The sequence below is a fragment of the Sus scrofa genome, chromosome 3 (genome assembly GCF_054392235.1).
Source record: "Sus scrofa isolate SSC_HxYL_T2T_F1_AM1 chromosome 3, Sscrofa_HxYL_maternal_Yorkshire_Landrace_v2.0, whole genome shotgun sequence".
Classification (NCBI taxonomy): domain Eukaryota; kingdom Metazoa; phylum Chordata; class Mammalia; order Artiodactyla; family Suidae; genus Sus; species Sus scrofa.
This window is the reverse complement of record NC_139385.1, coordinates 36,403,723-36,426,729: the sequence shown is the minus strand read 5'-3', so window position 1 is coordinate 36,426,729 and position 23,007 is coordinate 36,403,723. Positions and strand designations below refer to the sequence as shown.

At 45.0% G+C, this 23,007-nt stretch overlaps 1 protein-coding gene and 1 long non-coding RNA gene across 8 annotated transcripts in view; one reads left to right on the top strand and one right to left on the bottom strand.

Moving 5' to 3' along the window:
- SHISA9 (shisa family member 9) overlaps nt 1-23,007 on the top strand; it is a 545,216-nt gene that overhangs the window by 288,490 nt on the left and 233,719 nt on the right. For 2 of the 6 annotated variants that reach the window (XM_085017604.1, XM_021086587.2), the window contains exon 5: nt 15,441-15,960. The exons of 3 other annotated variants lie outside the window; for them this stretch is intronic. In XM_085017604.1, the coding sequence (XP_084873730.1) occupies nt 15,441-15,823 (383 nt within the window). In that variant the 3' untranslated portion in view covers nt 15,824-15,960. Of the gene's footprint in view, nt 1-15,440; nt 19,423-23,007 lie in introns of those variants that run through there. One more of the 6 variants, XM_021086588.2, reaches the window with a different exon arrangement.
- LOC110259931 (uncharacterized) overlaps nt 19,329-23,007 on the bottom strand; it is a 563,371-nt gene continuing 559,692 nt past the window's right edge. For both annotated transcript variants that reach the window (XR_014840784.1, XR_014840783.1), the window contains exon 13: nt 19,329-20,637. This is a non-coding gene — a long non-coding RNA (uncharacterized LOC110259931). The remainder of the gene's footprint in view (nt 20,638-23,007) is intronic.

The following is a 23,007-nucleotide window of genomic DNA, read 5'->3' as shown; positions in this document are numbered from 1 at the left end:
ACGGCCTGGAACCTCTGGATAGGGTGCCTCTACCTTGTTTCATTTTAGTTCTTTCTTTCTTCCTCTCTTTCTTTCTTTCCCTTTTATTTTCATTTTTACTGCCACACCAACGGCATATGGAAATTCCTGGGCCAGGGATTGAATCCGAGCTACACCTGCAGCAATGCCAGATTCTTTAACCTTCTGCCCTGGGCTGGGGATCAAACCTGCACCTCCACAGCAACCCAGGGCCCCTGCAGTCAGATTCTTATCCTGCTGCACCACAGTGGGAACTCCTCATTTTCCATTCTTATTTATTTATTTTTCTTTTTAGGGTGACACCCATGGCATATGGAGGTTCCCAGGCTAGGGGTCTAATCAGAGTTGTAGCTGTGAGCCTGTGCCACAGCCACAGCAACTCAGGATCTGAGCTGTGTCTGCCACCTACACCACAGCTCATGGCAACACCAGATCCTTAACCCACTGAGCATGGCCAGGGATCGAACCTGCAACCTCATGGTTCCTAGTTGGATTCATTTCCACTGTGCCACGGTGGGAACTCCCCGTTTTCCATTCGTTTTTATTTTATTTTATTATTTTATTGTCTTTTTAGGGCCAAACCCATGGCACATGGAGGCTCCCAGGCTAGGGGTCCAATCAGAGCTGTATCTTCCAGCCTACACCAGAGCCACAGTAACGCAGGATCCAAGCCGCGTCTGCGACCTACACCACAGCTCACAGCAACACTGGGTCCTTAACCCACTGAGCGAGGCCAAGGATCGAGCCCACAACCTCATGGTTCCCAGTCAGATTCCTTTCTGCTGCATCACAACAGGAACTCCTCCATTCATTTTTAAAATGGACCTCCTGAGTCACGCTATGTACTCTAAATTCTGGACGTACCTTTTTCTCTAGACCCAATCCTGGTTACAAACATGATTTATCCCAGGGCACCAATTTTCACAGGCCAGCCTTCCTCTAAGCATGAGTGCTTTCACTGTTTGCTGAAATAAAGCTTTTCTTAGCCTGGGTTTGAGCTGGGGGCGATAGCTGGAAGGTATACAGTCTTGGACTTGGTTCCCTGCTCTGCCACTTATTAGCTGTGGCAGAGTCATTTGGCAGACAAATTACTCAATATCTCTGGGCCTTAGTTCTTATCTGTCACATGGAAAAAAATGATATTGCCTCATCATCTACCTTTAAGAGGGTTTAAATGAGATAATGCAGGTGAAACGGCTAAAATGGTGTCTAGTACATGCTAGGCACTCAATAAATCCTAGTTCTTTCTTTTAAGAAACTTGATGTAGCTTGTGGATAAACCTTTACTCAAGAGATGTTACAGAAGCACAGGGAACTAGAAAATGTGTGATATAGGTTACAGTTCTGTTGGCGGGTACACAGCCTGGGAAAGGACTCACCTAAAAGTAGCCTTAAAACATTACTGTGTGGAATTAGGGCTTTTGCAATTTTCTGACTTGGGTTATTGGTTTGTGGGTGAGCAGTAGGGTACAGAGTAGGTGGAGGAGAGGGAGGTGATTTTTTTTTTTTTAAATAAAAATCAAATCCTACCAGCTCCTGAGTTCAGCCTCTTTGGAAAAGCACATGGCAAGCACAGGCATCCTGATGAGCTTCCTCGGGAACCCATAAGACATGAAGTGAGCCAGTGGAGGGAGTTCTCTGCTTTGCAGAAAAATGCCGCTGCAGCAAGATGGCAATACGTATTTTACTGGTTGGAGGGCATGCCCTCTGAGGCTAAACCAGCTAGATTCCATTCCTGCTAAATGTCCTCCACATCTTGCATGGGTGCCCTCATCACAGAATCAACACACAACATACGTTTTATTAATAAATACTAAATGGAGCTGGGCATGGCATTTGAAGGAAATCCTGTTGTCTTTTCTGGAGAGGTCCTGGGAAATAGAAAAATCAACTAGGTGGAAGCCAGGAGCCCCGTGCTTAGATCCAGCACTGCTTCTACTCCGTTGGGTGTGTTTGAACTCATAGCTCCAGTTGCCTTTCCTATAAAATGGAAGGCTGGCATCACTGACCTCGCTGACCTCTCTCCCTAAGTAAAAATCTCAGGCTTTGCTCTGATTGGCCTGCCTTGTCATGTGTTACAGCAAGGGCCATGAAACGGGTTATTTGTAGTCATTGGGGAATGGCTAGGGGATAAAGGGATGGAGAGGTATATCATCCATACCATGTGGATTAAGAGTAGGGAAGACAATGGATCCCTACCTGGAAATTGGGGCTTGTCCTGGGAGTAAGTGAATGATTGGTGTTTGTATCAGTCACCTATTGTCACAGTAATGCTGCGTAACAGACAACTTCAAATTTCCTGACTTAAAATTGTTTAGCTCAGCATTTATGGAGATCAGGGGTCTATGTGCTGATGCAAGAGGTTCTCCTCGTCTAAGCTGAGTTCACTCGTGTATCTTGAGGCTGGCTGGGTATTGGCTGATGTAGGCTGGTTTTAGTTAGAATGCCAGGGGTGACTTGGCTTTATGCCAAGTGTCTTTCGTCCTCAGAGAGGGTGGCCCAGACATGTTCTTATGAGGGGAGCAGAGGTGCAAGTGAGCAACCAGATGCTATCAAGCACTTTCCAAACTTCTGTTTGTGTCTTAACTGCTGACCTTCATTAATCACATGGGTGAACTCAGAACCCAGGGGTGGGGAAGCAAGATCCTCCTTTTGGGGGGAGGGGGGAGTTTCAAAGTCACATAAAAGGAGTGTGGATACAGGGAAGGGGGAAGCATAGAAGTAATTTGTGCATCAGTCTAACACAGGATCCCAAATCTTATCATCATCTACTTTGAGAGGATCTTTTGCTATAGCACATAGGAAGGAAGTGTGTAGGATTAAGAAGAGTTATTAACCTTTATTTCCTCCCTTTAAAATCAACTATACTTTAATTTTTAAAAAGTACAATTAAAAGCAACTGGGACAACAGCAAAAAACCCTCTACTTGCATAAAATTTCACCAGCTAGGAGACTGATCACAGCCATACACGGAATTTCTGACAAGAACTGTCCCCATGTATGGAGCGGCAATGCAGGAGGCATGGAAGGACAGTGAATGAGTTTGGTTTCTATCCAGGGCCCTTTTATCCAGGGGGCTCTGTGGCCAGCCATGGATGCAGCAAAAGTCCATCCATCTTTGTTTAATAGCCTTTCAGAATGTGGTGACTGCCCAGCAGGACTGCCTGAAGCAAGAGACATAAGGCTTAAGGTTTCATAGGTCCATTGGCAGCAAGACATTCATAGAGGGCTCCCTGCAGCCACAACAAAGGGGCAGCTGGACAGCTTTGGTGCAAAGCCCAGGCCAGGCATTGTTTCAGAACCCTCGCAGGCAAAGGCAGCAGCGCCTCCTCTTGGGAGCTCTCAGGGTGAAGACAAAAACAGACCAGGCTCCTGGATTCCCCTCTCCAGTTTTCTCTCTTAGAGAGAGGAGGCTTCGGGGAAGATATGCAGCCCTGTAGGAGCAGCCAGGAGTGCTGCGCTTCACTGGAACCCGGTTCAAATGTGATTTTTCCCTCCTTGGGTCTCTGCAGCGAGGCCCAGAACCAGACGATATGGGGCTAATTTGCTATCAAGACAAATCTCTCCATCTCCTCCCTGGCCCTCCCCTTCTGGGGAAGCTAGTCTTTTGCTCTGCCTTTCTTGTTTCTGCCTGCTGAGACAGCCCTAGGGGCCTGTGCAGCTTTTTAGGGAGTATTTCAAAAGAAAAGAGAAACCTGGGTATTTTTTTTTTAAACATGAACTGTTCCCCCTTTTACTTTTTAATTCAGATTGTGATGGAGAGAGAGAAGAAAGTAGAGATCCAGTAAACACTCCTGTGTCAATAAAAAGTAAATACCATCCTAGTGAACCAAAAGGCCCCACAAATCCAATGGATGAAGAGAAAGAGGTAGATTCTTCTCTCTCGTGTAGTAGTCCCAAAGGGTGTGGCCCAGGTTGGTGGGGCAGCTCAGTAGAGCCGTCACTGGGGGACCCAGATTCCTCCAACATTGTTGCTCTGCCACCACCTGCCATCTTGTCCTCATGTGCAGGGTTACAGCGAGCTGCTCTTAGGGCCTATGGGAAGCGGGGAGAGGCCACCCAGGGCCACCAGTTTTCTTTTAAGCACGTCAGGTGAAGTGGAAATTGATGCATCATTTTTGCTAACATTCCATTGGTGAGAGATCAGCCACATGGCCAACTTCTTTTCTACATTTTAATTTTATTAGAGTGTAGTTGATTTACAGTGCTGTAGCCATTTCTGCTATATAGCCTAGTGACCCAGTCATACCTATATATACATATTTTTCTCATACAGGTCTTTCATCATGTTCAATCCCAAGAGATTGAATAGAGTTTCCTGAGCTATGCAGTAGGAGCTCGTTGCTTATCCATTCTAAATGGAGTAGTTTGCATGTGCTAACTCCAAACTGGCAGGTCATGTGGGTGCAAGTCAGCAACACAGATGCAACTAGAGATTCTCAGATTAAGTGAAGTACATCAGAAAGAGAAAGACAAATACCCCATGATATCACCTATATGTGGAATCTAAAATATGGCACAAATGAGGAGTTCCCGTCGTGGCTCAGTGGTTGACGAATCTGACTAGGAACCATGAGGTTTTGGGTTCAATCTCTGGCCTCGCCTAGTGGGTTAAGGATCCAGCGTTGCCCTGAGCTGTGGTGTAGGTTGCAGAACGTGGCTTGGATCCTGCATTGCTGTGGCTGTGGTGTAGGCCGGCGGCTACAGCTCCCATTAGACCCTTAGCCTGGGAACCTCCATATGCCACAGGAGCAGCCCTAGAAAAGACAACAATAAAATAAAATATGGCAGAAATGATATGCATATTGAGATATATGGAATGATTGGCAGGTGGGGATGTGTGGTAGAGCCCAGAGAACTCTACCCAGTGTTCTGTGATCATCTCCATGGGAAAACAGTCTAGAAGAGCATGGATATGTGTGTGTGTCTAACTGAATCGCTTTGTGGTACAGCAGAAATGAGCACAGCCTTGTAATTCAACTATGCTATATAACTTTAAAATAAAAAGGGAAAAAAATAACCAAAAAGTGGCACAAATGAACCTATCCACATGGCCAAATTCAGCTTTTGAGAAGGCAGGGGACATCTAGCTCAGAGCTGGGCAGTCGTGTCCCCAAGAAAAAGCAGTAGAAGCAGTGTTGGAGACAAGGCTTTTACAGCATCATCTCAGGCGGGGTGTACATTTAAGGAGTCCTACTTGCATGTCTTGCTTTTACTTCTCCATTGCACTCTGCAAAGTCAATCTTCTTACCTTCATCGTATATTCTTTTCATTTTCTGACAATGCCATTGATAGAAGCTACTGTCTAATGAATACTTACCATGGAGCAAGGACATTGGTGCTTTACACCCTACAAGATATTTTACATGATTCTCTTGAATACCCTAACCCCCTACCACGTAGGCATTGCTATTTTACTTTCAATTTTATTGCTGAATCTTTAAGAACTTAGGCAACCTGCTCAAGGTCTCCAGCTTATAAGTGGAAGAGTTGGGATTTGAACCAGATCCATCTCCTTTCCAAGTTCATGCTTTTTCTCCCATATTGTAAAGAAGATTTCACAGTCCCCCAAAGCAGGTGTGCATTCTTCCAAACTCTGTCGCTTGTATAAACCCAGTCCCCTGAATCCTCCAAGCTCTCAACCTCACTATCGTGCTTTCTCTCACAGCATTCTTGGATCTTATTGCTGAAGTCTTGCCTTCCATGACTCTAGTGTGGATGTCAAGAGCTCAGTGTAGGATTCAGAAGCAACCCTTGGAATATTGTGTCATCATGAAACGTGATTGCTGCCCTCTGAGGGGTGGGGACAAGAGCGTGGAAGCCGAGGGAAAATAAATATTGGCGACTATCTCAAGAAGGGATCCCCCTGCATTGTCACGTGAATCAATGTGTCACAGCAGGGAGAGCCCAGGCAACCACATCTTCCTTATTAGCTCGGGGCGGGGCAGGGAGCCGACTAAATGAGACCATGATGGTGATGAATGCGGTGATTCGTGTAAAGCACCCGCTCAGTGCCTGGCTGGAGTGATGATGAAGCTTCAGGCTCCCCTCCGTTCTGTGGGGAGCGTTTAGGTCCTTATCCAGCCTAGCTCAGCGATGGTGACAGGAAGCCACATTTTATTGGTGGCTGGCCAGAACTCCGGTCCATGCCAGTGCATCTTGGAGGATGTGAGGTCCTCTTGTAAAGCAGTAGCCGACTGAGTGCCGAGGACCTGGCAGTCTCACAGCATCCCAGCTCCCTTCTCCTGCCCCACTTTAAGGAAGAAAAAGGTAGACCTCCTTCACCTTCCGGGGGGAATTTAGGGCTTCATGAAATTTCCAGCTGTGCTATTTCGATGTTTCCTCTTGTGGATAAGGTAGTTACATGTATGTCTCAATGCCTGATATTTAGAGAGGAAAACTCAAGAAACATGTTTTCTCTGGATAACGCTCACTCTGTCCTCCATTTTCTTTAGTTTGGGGGGAGTCTTTTCTTGCCGATAAAATCTTGTTAAGGAAATGAGAGTTTCTTCTATCAGCCTGGCAGATGGTTAAATAAACGGTGAGTGTGGTCACCACAGATTCATAAATTCCAGGTTACTTGGAATCAGCCAGGTGTCCTGGGTTCAGATCCAAGCCCCACCACTTGAGCAAGTGGCCAGAACTCTCTTGCATCTATCTCCCCGTCAGTAAGCACCTACCTCATTAGGATATGGAGCGTATTAAATGGGTAACAAGTGTCCATCTCTAGCCGGGTACCTGGAGCAGAGCACGCACTTAATGAAGGTGAGCTCTTACTCAGGTGACCCCTGAGGTTGCTGGGAGGGAGGCATGTCAGCAGAGCTTGCTGCTGCATCCAAGCAGTCTCTTTAACTAGCCCTTGCCTCCTGCACCCGGCTTCATTCTCCCTTCCCTGAGCTATAGCTGCTCGTCCTTCCATCCCTATAAAGCAGAGGCCACTGTGCTTTCTTTCTGTGGTGTGGACGATGTATTCATCAGAGAAACAGAGACAACTGAATATTTGTATCTCTCTGTATCCTTGGTTTACTTTGCTTCGTGTAGCTGCATCACTCCGGTCTCTGCCTCTGATTTCACATGGCCTTCTTCTGTGTGTATGATGAATTTCTTCACTTTTATAAGGACACAGTCATTGGACTCATGTGGATTAGGATTCACATTAATCCAGTATGGCTGCATTTTATCTCGATTATATCTTTGTGATAGGTGCATAGGATATATAGATATATATATAGGATACATATGTCATATATACATAGGATATGTAATATGCATATATAAGATAATTATATACATAGGCTGCATATGTAGGAATAAATATGTAGGATATAATATACATATATAGGATATATTATGTATAATATATATAGGATGTATTTGACATAGAGGATACATATGTAGGTGTGTATGCATATATAAAGGATATGTGTGTGGGATATAATATACTTACATAGAATATATTATATATAAAGCACATATGTAGGAATATATATATAGGATATATATGTAGGATATTTTATATATGTATATGTAGGATATAATATATATACACACACATCTGTGTGTATGTATATATGCATGTGTGTGTATATGTAAGGTATAAGATACATATGGAGGAATATATGGAGATTTGTTGCAGGAATTGATTTGCGTAATTATGGAGGATGAGAAGCCCCACAATCTAGTGTCTGCAGTGTAGAAACTCAGAAGGCCAGTGGTGTATTTCTTGGTTCCAACTCCGAAGGCATGAGAACCAAGGGAACCTATGTTGTAAATCCCAGTTCAAGGGCAGGAAGAGACCATTGTCCCAGCTCAAGCAGGCCACGCAGGAAGGGCACGGATCTCCTCTTTCTCTGCTTTTTCTTAAACTCAGTCCCTTAACAAATTAGGTTGATGCCCCCCCCCCGCCCCACATTCGAGAGGATGGTGTACTTTACTGATGCACAGATTCAAATGAAAGCCTCTGGGGTAGTGGGGGCTCTCTTTTCACTGGGTCATCAGTAGGGTTTTTCTGAGGAACTAACCTTTGATCAGAGAACCAAGTGATAAGAATGCCCCAAGAAGGGCATTTTGGCAGTGAGAACAACCGGGACAAGGTCCGATGGCCCTGAGATGGCGAAAAGTGGGGGTGTGTTTGGGAACAGAAAGGAATCCTGTGCATACTGCTTTGAATAGCATCGGGGTTAGGGTTCCCCCTAAATCTGCTTGGAACCTCAGAATGTGAACACACTTGGAAACAGGCTCTGTGCAGACATAACCAAGTTAAAATGAGGTCACACTGGATTAAGGTGGGTCCTCATGCAATGACTGGTGTCCTTCTAAGAAGAGGGATATTTGGACATAGATACACACAGAGAGGAGGACCATGTGAATTCAGAGGCAGAGACTGGAGATGCAGCTGCAGGCAGGGGATACCTGAATTAATATAAGCATCAGAAGCTGGGAGAAGCAAGGGAAGACACTCTATGAGAGCCCACAGAAGGAGTACAGACCTACTGATACCTTGATTTCAGACTTCTAGGCTCCAGAACTGTGAAAGCATAAATTGGTCATGGCAGCCCTAGGAAACTCGGGCTATGGGATGGGGTCACATGTGTGGGAGAGATGAGCGTGGACTAAAAGCCAGGGCCTGATCATGCGGACCTTGGGAGCCACTGCCAATAATTTGGATTTGATTCTTAAGCGTCATGGGAAGATGAATCACTCCATTCCAATATATTCTGGGACCAAAGGTAGGGACAATTTGAGGAACGGGAGAAAGTTTAGGTTGGGCACTGCCTACCCGGTGGAATCCAACACCTGAGACTCAAGATTATCACCAAGTGAGAAAGAGCCGTAAGAACCCCTCCTTAAGATATCTTTGGCCCACAGGAAAAAAGGTATGTGGGAGGCCACCTGCCAAGACCCTCAGATGTGGAGCTTGTTTTGAAAACTGGTTATTACTTTGACACGCTCCATTTCCACGGAGGCGAGGCTCCATCCCACCCTGCACCTGTACAGTGTCTGCTGCTAATTAGGAGAGAGACAGATGGAGGAAGGTACAGTTTAATTTTATAGCCTTGGTACCTTCAAGACAATTAGGCTTATTGGGAGGAAAGCACCTTTTTCATTCTTTCTTCTGCTTTTTAAATGAAGAAAAATCAAAACAGAGAGGACCAGTGTTGTTGAAAGCCTCACACATCTGTTTCCTGGTTGGCTTGTTAGCCATCTGCCCATGAGATACTCGGGCTGATTAGGTTAATGCATTTATTAATGGGGCTTACAAGGCTGTTCAATGAATCTGTGATTTCTTTCATGAGCAGCTTTTTAATATACTAAGACAGGGACCACAGTGCACAAAACAGAGTGGCGGGTAAGTGTTTCTTCCCCGTTCTCAGTATCTACGTTGGAGGGGACCAGAAAGAGGATTTCACGAATGTTGCATTTCCTGGATGTGGGAACAGTTCATCCACCTAACCACCAACTGCATCCCGCTGAAATAATCTTGAAAACCGCTCTTTGAAGGACAGTTTCTCACCCCAGGCAACCAGTCTGTATCTGCTCTGCACTTGTCTAAAACCCCTCAGTCTGACTGAGGGAGGGTGGCCAGACAAATAAATAGATGTGAGCGATACAGTCCTGCCTACAGGGCACTAGATGATGTGATGACCTCTTGTTTTCTCCACTTTACCAAGGAGATACTCCTTCAGTTTTTTTAAACTATCACGTGACTTTTCACCTCAGGGCTTTTGCAAATGTTCTCAGTTACCTACTGCTGCATAACCAATTACCCCCAAACTTAGTGGCTTTACACGGTAGCTGTTTATTGGGCTTGTGGTTCTGGGTCAGCTGGGAAGTTCTTCTGATTTGGGTTGGACTGACTGTTCTTGGCCAGGTTTACCATTATCCGTGTTCAGCTGGCTGATGGGCTGATGGCTGGACCATACAGTCTAGGATAGCCTTGCTTGGCATCTGGCAAGTAGCTGGCTGCCATTGGCTGGGGTGAGCATGGGAAACTGGACTGCAGGCTTCTCATCCTTTGGGAGGCTAACCTGCACTTCCTTCTTCCCCTGGAGGCAGGGTTCCAAAAGCCTGATGGCAGAAGCTGTCTGTAGAACTTCCAAAAGCCCAGGCTTGGAATGGGCAGGACATCACTTCTGCTACAGTCTACTGGTTAAAGCCAATGCCAAGGTCAGGCCTTATTCAAAGGGTAAGGAAACAGACTTCATCTCTTAATAGAAGGAACCGCAAAATATTATGCCATATTTGCAATACATCCTATATGCCCTCACCAGGCTGCTGTTTCTGCTACTTTTCACCTTCAGATTATAATGTAAGAGCATCCTCTGGGATGCCTTCCCTGACCAGCCCCTCATCCTCAACAGATCAAGGCCCCTTCTTAGGTTCTCTCTTAGGGGCAGCTAGACACTCAACACACGTGGCAGGTGGAGGGGAGTGAGAGGGAGGAAAGGAAGGAAGGAAAGAAGGATGGTTGGTTTAGATGAGTGCTTCCTTTGTGCTTGGCAGGATGACTGGCACAGAGTGTGTGCTCAGTAAATATCTGCTGGATTTAATCCAGTGCCTCTTTCATAAGCCAGGAGATAGACAAAATAGATGTACTGAAGAGTTATTCTCTTTCACATTGTGCTATACTGCTTCTATGTCTCGTATAATTTATTCCTCACAGTAAACCTGGCCGTAGTTACATTATCCCCGTTTCATACCAAAGGAAATAGAGGCAAAAGAAGTTAAGTGACATCCCTGAGGTCTCATTACAGAGCCCAAAGATTTTCCTGTCCCACCTTTGCCCCATATACTAAACCCCCCCTATGCCCAGGGGTACCCAGTGCCAAGTTCACCAAGAGAACAATTCAGGGATGTGTGTGGAGAAGGAGGTAGGCTCTCCATGTGGGACTCCATGACTTCTCTTCAGAGGGGCTGGTCCCCATTCCTGCATTGATATGCCAAGAGTTGAATGCCTCTGTGACTATTTTTCATCAGAACCTTTTGAGAACATGTCACCTAGCCCAGCTGTTAGGACACTTCCTTCATCATCAGTGTCCTCGGTTTGTCAGAAACAAGGACCCTCATGCATCCTTGCTTTGAGCTGACCTTAGACTAATCCATTGCCTGGAAAGAGGAATATAGGAATAAATGATTCTGGGTCATGCAGGGGGACATCACGAGGGTGAGTGAGTCAGTAAGAGACTCAAAGGGAGCCCTACTACTGTCCTGACAGTCTCTGTGCTTTGTATTTTGCTCCCAATTTATTCACTGAGTATTTATTGAGTGCCTCATATCTGCCAGGAACTAGGTTGGACATTGCTTATGCAATGGTGGGCAAACATCAGACCTGGCCTCACTTGCTTGGAACCCAAGTGGGAGAGAGAGACAATAATGAATGAGCTGCATAAACAAACGTAAAAAGGCAGCTACAGTATGTGCCCTGGAGAAGGGCCAGTCATGGGAGGATCTGACCTTTCTAACTTCCTAGAAGGGAGGGGTACCTGAGGATAAGAGTAGGATGAGAGATCACTTGTTTTTTAGTTCTCGCCAAAAAACTACAGGCGGTATGCTAGCTACCAGGGCTATACCTGTGGTTCTCAACTCTGGCTGTACATTAGGATGGGGCTTAAGCTTGGGCTTTAAAAAAAAATCAGTGTCTGGACCACATCCTCAGAGATGCTGAGGAAATTGTTTGAGGGAGGGATCCAGGAATGCAAATGCTGTAAAAATCATACACCATAATCAAGTGGGATTTATCCCAGGGATGCAAGCATTTTTCAGTATCCATGAATCAATCAATGTGATATACCCCATTAATAAATTGAAGAATAAAAACCATATGATCATCTCAATATATGCAGAAAAAGCTTTTGATAAAATGCAATATAAATTTATGATAAAAACCCTCCAGAAAGTGGGCATAGAGGGGCCATAGCTCAACATAGTGAAAGCCATATATGACACACCCACAGCAGACGTTGTACTCAGTGGTGAAAACCTGAAAGCATTTCCTTACTGAACAAGACAAAGATGCCTACTCTCACAACTTTTATTCAGCATAATATTGGAAGTTCTAGCCACAGCAATCAGAGATGAAAAAGAAGAAGTGACTGCTTCAGTGTAAATGAAAGGATGAGACATCTCAGCTCCAGCATCTGGTTCTCCAACCAACTCAGAGATTTTGTTTTAAGTACTCATAAGACCGGATAGTTGGTCATAGCACTTACTGTATTTCTATGTTTGTGTAATTAATGGGATTATTTGGTCACATTCTGTCCCTCCCTCATAGAAAGTCCATCCCACAAAGACAGGGACCTTTTCTGTTTCTTATGGTCCCTTATATTTCCAGTGTCTATCAGCTGGCCCATGCTGATTTGACAAATGACTAAATGACGGAACATTTTGGTAGATGGGTAATATGGTCAGTTTTCCATTTTAGAAATGCAGCTTTGGCTGCATTGTGGACAGTGGACTAAGGGAGGGGAGATTTGAGGCAGGGGAGCCAGTTTGGTGACAGAAGTGGAGCAGCGTTGAAAGCAAGGGGGAGGCATAAGCATAGGTTAGAGAAGCATTTGGTAGATAATGGCTGGAAAGACCTATGAGTTAGCAGTTGTGCTGGGGCGAATAGAAGGGAGTTGTCAGCAAGGACTCTGGTGTTTCTGGCTTGAGGAAACCAGAGCGTTGGTGTTCTCATGCAGGAGAAAAGGAAGAGCCTGGAGAATAGACATGAGTGATGTTGATGGGTTCAGGTTTGGCCACCTTGAGTGGGAGATGCCTGTGAATCTGTCCGGGAGTAACTGGATACATGTCGAAGTGCAAACAGGGATGTCAGAGCATGTTTCTGTTGAAACATCGTAACATTGGACACCCAGAACTTTCCTCTGGAAGGCAGAAGGATGCAGTTCTGCTATCACCTTGAATGTAACTCACACCACCTCAAGCAATGCCTGGTATTTTGGGAATGTGTGCTCTTCCCATGTCGGGAACTATGCCATAGTTCCTTTTGGCACTGATATTCTGCATCTTCAAACAGCTCTAGATTTCAAGGGAGGGGGTGACTTTCTCTTGAAAGATTGTGTTATTCAGGGCTGTTTACATTAATAGTGACGGAAACCCAACTTAAACTATATTCACCCTGGAAAGTTAACTGTGGCTTCCTAGGGTGTTGTGTTGAGGAATCTAAGCAGAGGCCACACGTGCTAGGAAAGAGCTCTGTGATCGCTGAGTGATGCCTGCCCTGGATGCAGAAGAGAGAAGGGGGGCATATCGTGCCCACTCACTCCTGAAAATAAAGCTTTTCCTCTATGGCCTTTCAAAAGCACCAAATGGGGTCTGCTGGAGTTGGGACCTCCCTTGGCTCAGGCACTAGCTGTGGGTAGCCTCAGTTAAATCATTTTGCATGCCTTAGCTCGACAGTTTCCTAACCTGCCAAGCAGAGATCATAATCCCCATCTTTCCTACCTTTCGTGCTTGTTGAAAGGATCGAAAGAGAAAAGAAGCATGGAAGGGCAGTGGCCTCCACGAATTTACGTAAATTCACACATTCAGCAGTATAGGATGTAGGAAGTGTGGATAAACGAGTAGCAAGTATTTCTGGACTCCTGAGAGACGTAAGTTTAAAATTGCAAAGACGTTAATTTTAAAAGTATAGAGGCTCTTCCAATAAAAGAATTGTGGGGAAGTTCCCATTGTGGCTTAGTGAAAACAAATCTGACGAGTATCCACAAGGACACAGGTTCAATCCCTGGCCTTGCTCAGTGGCTTAAGGATCCGGAGCTACCATGAGATGTGGCGTAGGTCGCAGATTTGTCTCAGATTTGGCATTGCTATGGCTGTGGTGTAAGCCAGTGGCTACAGTTCCGACTTGAGCCCTAGCCTGGGAACCTCCATATGCTGTGGGTGCAGCCCTAGAAAAGACAAAAGATAAAATAAAGTAAAATAAAAAATAAAAGAACTGTGAGAGAAAGTAAAATAAAAGGAAGTCTCAGAGAAAAAAATGTCAAATAGAGAAGGGAGGAAAGGAAAGGCAAAGAAGGAAGGAAGGAAGCGCTGAATGATCATTCACTGCTCTAGAGTGCAGAGGATGAAGTAGACATTATTATTATAATTCTGTATAATTATAAAAAATGCATAATTCTTTGGTAGCGTAGATGGCAGTATGTATAAAGGGCCTTAATAATGTTTGCAACCCTTTGGCCAAGTAATTCCACCTCCGCTCATTCATTCCAGGGCTGGATAGTAAATATTTCAGGCTGAGTCGGCCGCGCAGTCTCTGTCACAAGCACTCAGATCTACCCATGTGGAGCACAAGCAGCCACAGACAGTACGTGAAAGAAAGGGCATGGTAGCATACCTGCAGAACTTTATTTACTAAAACAAGTGGCAGCTACACTGACCCATGGGCTGTAGTTCTCCGCCCTCAGATATAGATTTAAAAATATTTTTAGAATGATTTTACATTCAAAATTCTAAGTACAAAGAGAGCTTCAGTCTTCTAGACTTCATCTCAGCTTCATTTATATTAGCAAAATATTGGCACCATTTGAATGCTCATCAGTAAGTCAACTGATTCGTTTTTGTAGTTCCCCTCACAGAGTTGGTATTAGAATGCTGTTTGTTAGTGATTTACACCGTGAAGAAATGCTTGCTACAATGTTACATGAGCAATTAAAGTTATTTATGATAATGACGATAATGGTGGTGGCTGATGTCTAATAAGCACATTCCTTACGTCATATCATTTAACCCTCTGAACAACCCCTTGAAATATACTTTTTTATGGTAACCACTTTCCTGATGCAGAAGTTGATGGTAATAAAAATTACGTTATTTACCAAAGCTACACAGCTAATAGGTGGCAGAAGTGGGATTTGAACAGAGGCCTGCTTAACTGCTAAAAGCAAAAACAGCAGTGAGCCAATACCCTGATGGAAATCCCCAGTGAAGCCCAGTTTGTTGAGAAACCTCGGAGAAAACACACCCAAGTGTTGATATTGGCTGTCTCTGGGAGGAGCCGAGGGATGCAAAATGTTTCTCAACATGTTTGGTATCTTCTCCAATGAGAATGTATCATTTTCATGACGGAAAAAAAATGCTTGCATCGTATAAGGAAGGCAAGGGTGGCAGAGGGTTAGATGTGGTCACGAGGGAAGAGGAAAGAAGGATTTAGAGGGGAGCTAGAGATTTCATCGGGGGTGCCCTCGCCCTCTTGGTCCTGCTCTTGTTTGTGCCGAGCCTCTGACCCTGTCTTCCTCTTTCCTTCTGTCTGCTCCAGATGGAGTTTCTAGTGTGTGTCTCGTTTGGACTGTTGGCCTGCGGAGGTGCTGTTCCTGGGTTGACCTGCCAATCCCTAACTGTCTCTCTCTCTTTCTCTCTCTCTCTCCTCTCTCTCCCTCTCTGCTTTCTCCTGCCCCTCTCCGTCCACCTGTCCCATTGTACAGCCGACAAGGTAAATGATGACTTCTACTCCAAGCGACGGCACCTGGCCGAGCTGGCTGCCAAGGGCAACTTACCTCTGCATCCCGTAAGAGTGGAGGACGAGCCACGGGCCTTCAGTCCCGAGCACGGCCCCGCCAAGCCGAATGGACAGAAGTCCCGCACCAACAAGATGCCCCCCCACCCCCTGGCCTACAACTCCACCGCCAACTTCAAGAGCTGGGACCCCAAGGATCAGTCTCTCCGGCGGCAGCAGCCTTATGGGAACAAGGGCAAGCTTGGCACTGCTGAGTCGGGCTCCAGCGACCCCTTGGGGACTCGCACCCAGCACTACCCACCCCCACAGCCATACTTCATCACCAACAGCAAAACAGAAGTGACTGTCTGAGCTGTCACCACAGGGGACATCCTGGAGACCACACTCAACTGAGAGAGGCAAAAAAATACCCCCGGCCCACACTGTTCCTGTTCCCTGCCCGCACACCCACCCACACGCACACTTTCCACACCAACCAACGGCAGACTTACCGGCGACGTGGAATCACGCTTTTCCTGGGTCCTGCCCAACACATGTCGGCGGGCAGCTGAGCAAGACCGGAGCCTGGACGGTCAGCAATACAGCAAAGGGGAAAGTGAGGCACCCTCCTTCGACCTCAGGGCCGAGGTGGCCAATTCACGTGCCCACATCTTGGGGCTGATTTTTCTCCTCCTCCCAACTTGAAACTGAAATCCATGATGAAGAAAATAAAAGTAGCACAATTTAGATAAATTGTCCATTTGAGCACATAGACCATTTACCACGCATTATCTAGTTCTGGGTGAAAGAGCCAGAAAGGGGAGAAGGGTAAATGGTGACACCCTCTGAGGGGTGTAGAAAAGAGGGGTTGTTTGGAGAGGAAACAGGGCATGTAATAAGCATTTTCTTATCCCTGGAAGTAGTGACGTGATGAGCGTGAGACAGTAACTGGACCCCCACCATGCTATTGATAGTACTTTTCACATCATCAATGTTGAAAAGCAAAAACAACACACACTCAAACTCACAAAAAAAAAAAAAAAAAAAAAAAGACTCCAAACCCACCGCCAGTGATGGGAAGGAAAGACCTTTCAGAGAACGCCCATACAGACCATGATCGTGGAAATGGGAAGGGAAGGCTTCTCTGGTGGGGAGAGGGTCCAGAAAGTCTTAAATAACTTTTTTTTAAGAAAAATAAAATATAACCCCACCACAAAACAGACAAGAACAGCAGAGAAATTTGTGTCCACCGTCTTCAAGACTTAGGAAATGAGCATCATCAAAGAACAAACAAAAAAGTCCACAGCTCAAGTGTCAACAAGAGGTGAGAAGGGGACCCCGAGCCTCCGATTTCTGGCGTTGCCCCCTCGCCTCTGAGACAGGAAACAGACACAGAAATCAGTTCTCTATTAACTGTCTCTCCCCAACTCCCTTCTCCTTCAGCCTGTTGCTGCCGCCGCCGCTGCCGAATTTCAACTGCTTTGGACTGAAAATGTCATGAGCGTGGGTGGTGCCTTCGATGTGTCACTGTTGAATGACAGTCTTGTTTCCCAAGTGCAACCTGTGTTCTCTCAGCCTTCCTCCCTTCTGTTTTCTGCAGTGGTAGATGTTTCCATCCTCCCTGTGTTGGTAAAAGCCCACCCCGTCACACCCTCTGAGGGGGCTGCCCCAATCTGCAAAGACCCAGACCTCCCACCCTCCCACACTGTCAGAGCCCCGCAAGCCCCACCGTTTTCTAGCTCCCTCAACCTGTGAAGCATCTCTGGGTCCCATCTTTCCCAGGGTCCCTCCAGTCCATCTCCCCGGACAGAGCAAGGCCGTCATCTCCCGTCCACAATTCCCTGGGGTAGGTGTTCAGATTGGTTCTCATCGTGAGTGGGTATCCCAAGAAAGTCAGGTGTCCTGCCAGTTCCGTTTGTTTGGTGGAAGCCCAAAGAGGGGAGTTGACAGAGAAGAGATTTTCATTTACAGCGGGACGTTTTCAGCCCGTCCCTAAAGGGCTTAGCTGATGAGCAGGAACCTGGGAGAGGCCCCGAGCTCTTCCGGTATCGGGAGCTGCACCTGGTCTAGTCCTGCAAGACTCTTCCTGGAATGCTGGACGGCATTCTGCCTTCCCTACTCTCTGCTCGCACATCGGGGCAGGGAAACCAGCCGGGAATGCTCTTTCTTACTCCCTGCTGATCTGGGGACGTTGACCGTGCATTTTCTCGCTCTGGGCTTTACTCTCCCATCTGAAACATGGGGAACTGGGGTGAGATCGAGCTTTTCAGGCTTTTTGGAATAGCAAAACCTCTGCCCATTTTTTTTTTTTTTTTTTAAAGCGAAAGACCCTCTGTAAGATCCCTGTGTATAGGAGGGTCTGTGCTGGATGAAGTAGGGGTGGGAGATTTAGTGCCCGCTTTCTCAGCTGCTTGGCTGAAACCCCACCTCTCCTCACTGTGGAGTAAACTCCCCTGGGTTTGGTCAGTGTTTCCTTGATGTTATCTGTGTACCTGCAGCACATGTCCAGCATCTCTGTGTGCCACTGTCACAGTATTTGTACCTAAATCAATTCATTTCTCACACATTTAACTTTGGAAAGGAAAACTTTCCACCATTATGGCAAATAGCAAACCAATATCAGTCCCTCTAAAAGGAAAGTAAGTATAAAATCAGTACCAAAGTAACAGTGCAGCCGTTGTTCTGTTCTAGCCTCAGGCTATTGACCATGGAAGGGTTTGAAGCTGAAGCCTGGCATTTGCTCCCTTCATTCTCTCCCCTTCTCTTCCTTCCCTGCCTTCCCTTTCTTTCCCTCTCCCCTTATCTTTATTAAAAACAGATTAGCAGATATTAAAGAGTTGTTAAAGACATACTGGCACTCCATGAAAACTTTCTCCTTGAAGTAATCAAATGGACGGATGAAAATGAAAAAAGAATCATTTCTTATGTGACTCCATATTCATCAGTGCTCTATCCGTGTATTTATGACTCAAAAATCTCCTCGCATCGGCAAGTGGTACACAGCGCAAACTTCAGGAAATACTGGGTGGGCTTGTCCGTGAGGTTCCATCCAGCACATAAGTTCTATAATTCTAGTCTCCCTTTTAGCTCCCTTCCGCTCCTAGCCCTCCATCCCCTTCGCCTGACCTTTATCCCAGCCCTGATTAAGGACCTTCTTGATCTCTGAATCTAGGGGATTTATTCTTCGTGTTCCGTCTCTTCTGAGTAAACTTCATGCAGTGGGTTTTATTAGCTGGAGCTCTGCAGCTAGAATTTGGGCAGCAGAGTTGCAGCGTGGTCCATAAGATGTAGCAGTGTTGAGAGTCCCAAGAAGAACAGTACTTCTCAGCCTCGTTACCTTTCTGTTGGCTATGGGAGCTGAACTGAGGTGGGGGAGGGCTTGGACACGGAAGTTGATTCTTTGGCTTCTTCTAGGGAGGGTGGACAGACATCGTGAGACTGAAAGTTGATCATGAAAGATGTCCTGGGGAACTGTGACTGCCGTGTATCAGCAAGGATTGTTTAGCTAGAATGGAGGGACTTAGAAGAGAGAAGTCAGAACAATGTAGGGAGACTTTCCCTTCCCCATCTCATGCCCTGGCAGTAGCCTCTTCGTCTTCTCTTTAGCTACCCGCCCAACTTCCAACCCAAAGGGCCCAGAGTCTGACTGCCCTTTGCCCTCCCAGAGCGTCTCAGCCTCCACCTGCCTTGGGCTCCGCCTGGCATCCCCCCACCCTCAAACTCCCCCCAGTTTTTTGTGTAAATGGAGCATATTTTATGTGCGAATATTTTAGTAACCATATGTTCTGCAAGTAAACCTGTGTTAATACTTGTCAACAACTGCAGAGTTTATGATACCAATAATACTTCCTACAATGAAGAGAAAAAAAAAAAAACATTTGTTTGTTTTCTAAGAATGTTTATTTGTAAACATATGTATTCACTATATTAATATGAATTTCTTACCTGGCAATAAAACTGATTATATGTGATGCTCTTGGGGTTGCTCTGTATCTTTCTAGGGCCCTACATCCTAACCTGAGTTTTCACCAGGGAACACCAGTGTTCATGTAGGGAGCTAAAACTTTAATACTCTGAATGTGCAGGAAATCATTACAAGTAAAGGAAATTTTTAGTTAACAGCAGCACATTTTCCAGGAGACCTCTTTGAAGGGTTTTTGTTAAGAGTCTGTGTTATGTCTCTTAATTCGCTTCCTGCCTTAAATTATATACCATGGTGAGGTCGCCCTCATCATGACTAAATTTATCCTTAATGGTCAAGAATTTTGCTGAGTTTTGCACTTTGGTTTTTACCGGTGACTAGGTTTGTGGAAGACACAAATAGTGAGAGTATGGGAGACTGGATTCCTCCCCTATTTATTAAATTTTATTTCCTGCCTGGCTTCTGTTAGCGTTAAGTTTGAATTTTCAGGTAAAAACTGCCTTAATGTGATTCTACCAGAGACAAGGAATTGAGCGCTAGGAGTTTATTTGAGAAGTGAAGGGAACGCTGGTAGGGGGTGGGAAGTTGAAACAGGGGAAGGAAACCAGCCAATAAAGGATGGTTTATCCTGTCAGCTACCGCTCTGAGTGACAAGAATTTAAGGCTGCAGGGAAACTGGGAGAATTATCCCCCATGGAGCTGGTGTTTACACACCAACTCCTATCGGACATCATTTGAGCACTGCTTTCAGGCTCTCTCAGAGTTAATCGTCATGATCCCAAGTCATCAGGTGCAAGGACAGAGGGATTCCAAGTACACGGGATTGCAGAATAAACCCTTTAGCTTGAAATACAGTGATGGAAATATTTTAAAATGCATGTGTGTAATATAGTAATGTATGCGATTTTTAACTCATGCATTAAATAACAGGACCTAATGACAGGTTTCGGTGTAGTGTTGAGCACAAGCAATTCTTTGAGCTCGCTGCTACAGCTGTAATTGGATGTGACAATATCTGTGCTTCTGTTGTCCCCAGTAGAGGGACATAATTCATTTCAGCAGAGGTGAGGGAAAATAAAGAAGTTATTTTCCACCATCCAAGTTCGCAAACCTGCTGAATTCCATCCGTGGATACGTCCGATGGTCTCTGGGTCTCGGTGAGGCGCTCATGGATTAGGAGGATTTAGAGTTACTTACCTATTTTCTCTACACTTCTGTTTTCTCATCTTGAAAACAGGGATAATAATGGTATCTTTTTTATCGGCTGTTGTGAGAAATAAGATAGTAGATTAAAAGGCATTAATTAACTCTTGGTAAACATTTGAGAGTTAGCTTTTGTTATCATAATTATTATTTCAGTGAATCCTTATGAGAACCCTATGACACAGCATTCGATTATGCCCTGCTCCCAGAAGAAACTGAAGCTCAGAGAGATTAAATTTGCACAAAGTGACACAGCAAGTCAACGAGCTGATTGAAACCCAGATCTTTGTCAGGCAAACTCAAGCCCTTGACCATGTACCACGTTGTATGATTGTTTTTCGCAATGATATTGAAGGTCCTCATTGCTCCCTGGAATAAGGCCAGACACTAGGGTAGATCCCAGTGATGCCTCCAGTTCTTTTCCCTCCCCAGGAAGAAAGACAGATGTCAGAGATTCAGGAAGATCTTGTCAGCCTTGTCTGGGGATCATTTCTTTAAAGGCACATTGGAGACAGTTAATAACAATGTCCTCCCATTCAAAATAAGCTCTCCCCAGCCCAGGGCTTAGAAACATCCCAATTACAAGGACCTCACCAACCCAGAAATGTTCAAGTTCTTTTTTTTTTTTTTTTAACCAATCCCATTAGAAATATATTCATCACCTAAAATGGAAATGTTTTTCTTATCAATTCAGATAGTCTCAGCCTTGAAAGATAATAATCATGATAATGATAATACTAGCAACATCTTCCAGTACCAATTATTGGGTCACAACCAAAATGTCCACCGACAGATGATTGGATTAGGAAGGTGTGCTATATATACACTATGGAATACTACTCAGCCATAAAAAGAACAAAATAACGCCATTTTCAGCAACATGGATGGAACTAGAGACTCATACTGAGTGGATTCAATTAAATTTTTTTGGCCTTACCCATGGCGGATGGAAGTTCCTGGGCCAGCGACTGAATCTGAGCTGCAGCTGAGGCAATGCCTCGTCCTTTAACCCACAGCACCAACCTGGGGATTGAATCCATGCCTCTGCAATCAGATGACCTGAGCCATTGCAATCAGATTCTTAACCCATTGTGCAACAGAAGGAACTCCTATTGAGTTTTTATTATGTGCCAGGCACTAGGGTAGGCACTATATGTACATTACTTCAGTTTCTCCTTTTAACAGTGCTCTGAGGAAGAGGCATCTTTCCCATTTTTGAGATGGGGAAAACTGAGGCCCAGAGAGGTAAAATGATTCAAACTTAAGGTCCTCCATGTAATGAATGGAAAAGCTGGAACTGAAACTCAGATTTGTATGATTCCAGAGCCAACCTCATCATGACAATCCACTTCATTCTTGCATGATCCGTACCTGTGCTTGCTCCCTTTGGGGTAAAACATTGGGAATGGTAATGCACACCAAACTTGTTCCAAGGAGATACAGTTAAGCTCAGGGAAAATTATACTCCTCTGGATCAGGTAGTCACTTCTACTGTGGTCAGTATCCACTTCTACTGTGTGTCACTGATCTGGAGACATTGAACTTGGCTTGATGTTGCCTCTGTGGAGTGGATGTTGTTTCTGTCCTTCATATCCTTCAAGTCTGCCCTCTAACAAAACAGCTTTGATCTTCAGGATGCTTTATTGTCTTCAAGGTGAGAAGAAAGCAGGACTAGAAGAGGCCCCTGGGGCAAGCAGACAGGAAACTAGGAATTTTAACTGTGTGCCTTCAATTGTATGACCTTGGGAAAGTCACTTCCCCTCTCTAGGAGGCTGTGCAATCTTTCAGATAAGAGTAGGCCCTTGAAGTTCAAGGATCCATGTCTGAATCCAAGTAGGCATAATAAAATAGCATCTATCAAAGCGTTGTTATGAGAATGAAATAAGACAATTTAGATAAAGCTCTGAGCACAGTCCCCAGGTAATATTATTCTAAATATTTTAAAACCTCATTTAGAAATCATCACACACCCAGACCCTGCAGAAAGGATCAGAAAAAAAGTCAAACTTCTTTGTTTGAGGCCAAATATATCTGAATTTGGTGTGGCGCCTTTTCTTCCAACTCTTTTGGCTCTTTGGGATGTTATGAGCATGATTTTACTGCAGACCCAATGAGATATAATTTTGATGAATTTTTAAAAACAGGAAAGACAATAAATCATTGCTCAGTGAATGTGGTTTGTTTGATAGAAGGGATTTTTCAGATCTTGAAATCTGCAGGGGACAAAGTCATAATTAATGAGATCCATGGTAGTAGAAATGGTGGTGAACTCCTGGTTTTAGATGGTTTCTTAGTTATCAATTGCAGCATAACTAGGTAATTACTCTAAAACTTAGCATCTTCGGAGAACACACTTTTATTGTCAGGGGTTACAAATCTTTTTTATTTTTAATTTTAAATTAATTTTATTTTTGGCCATCCCGGCAGCACA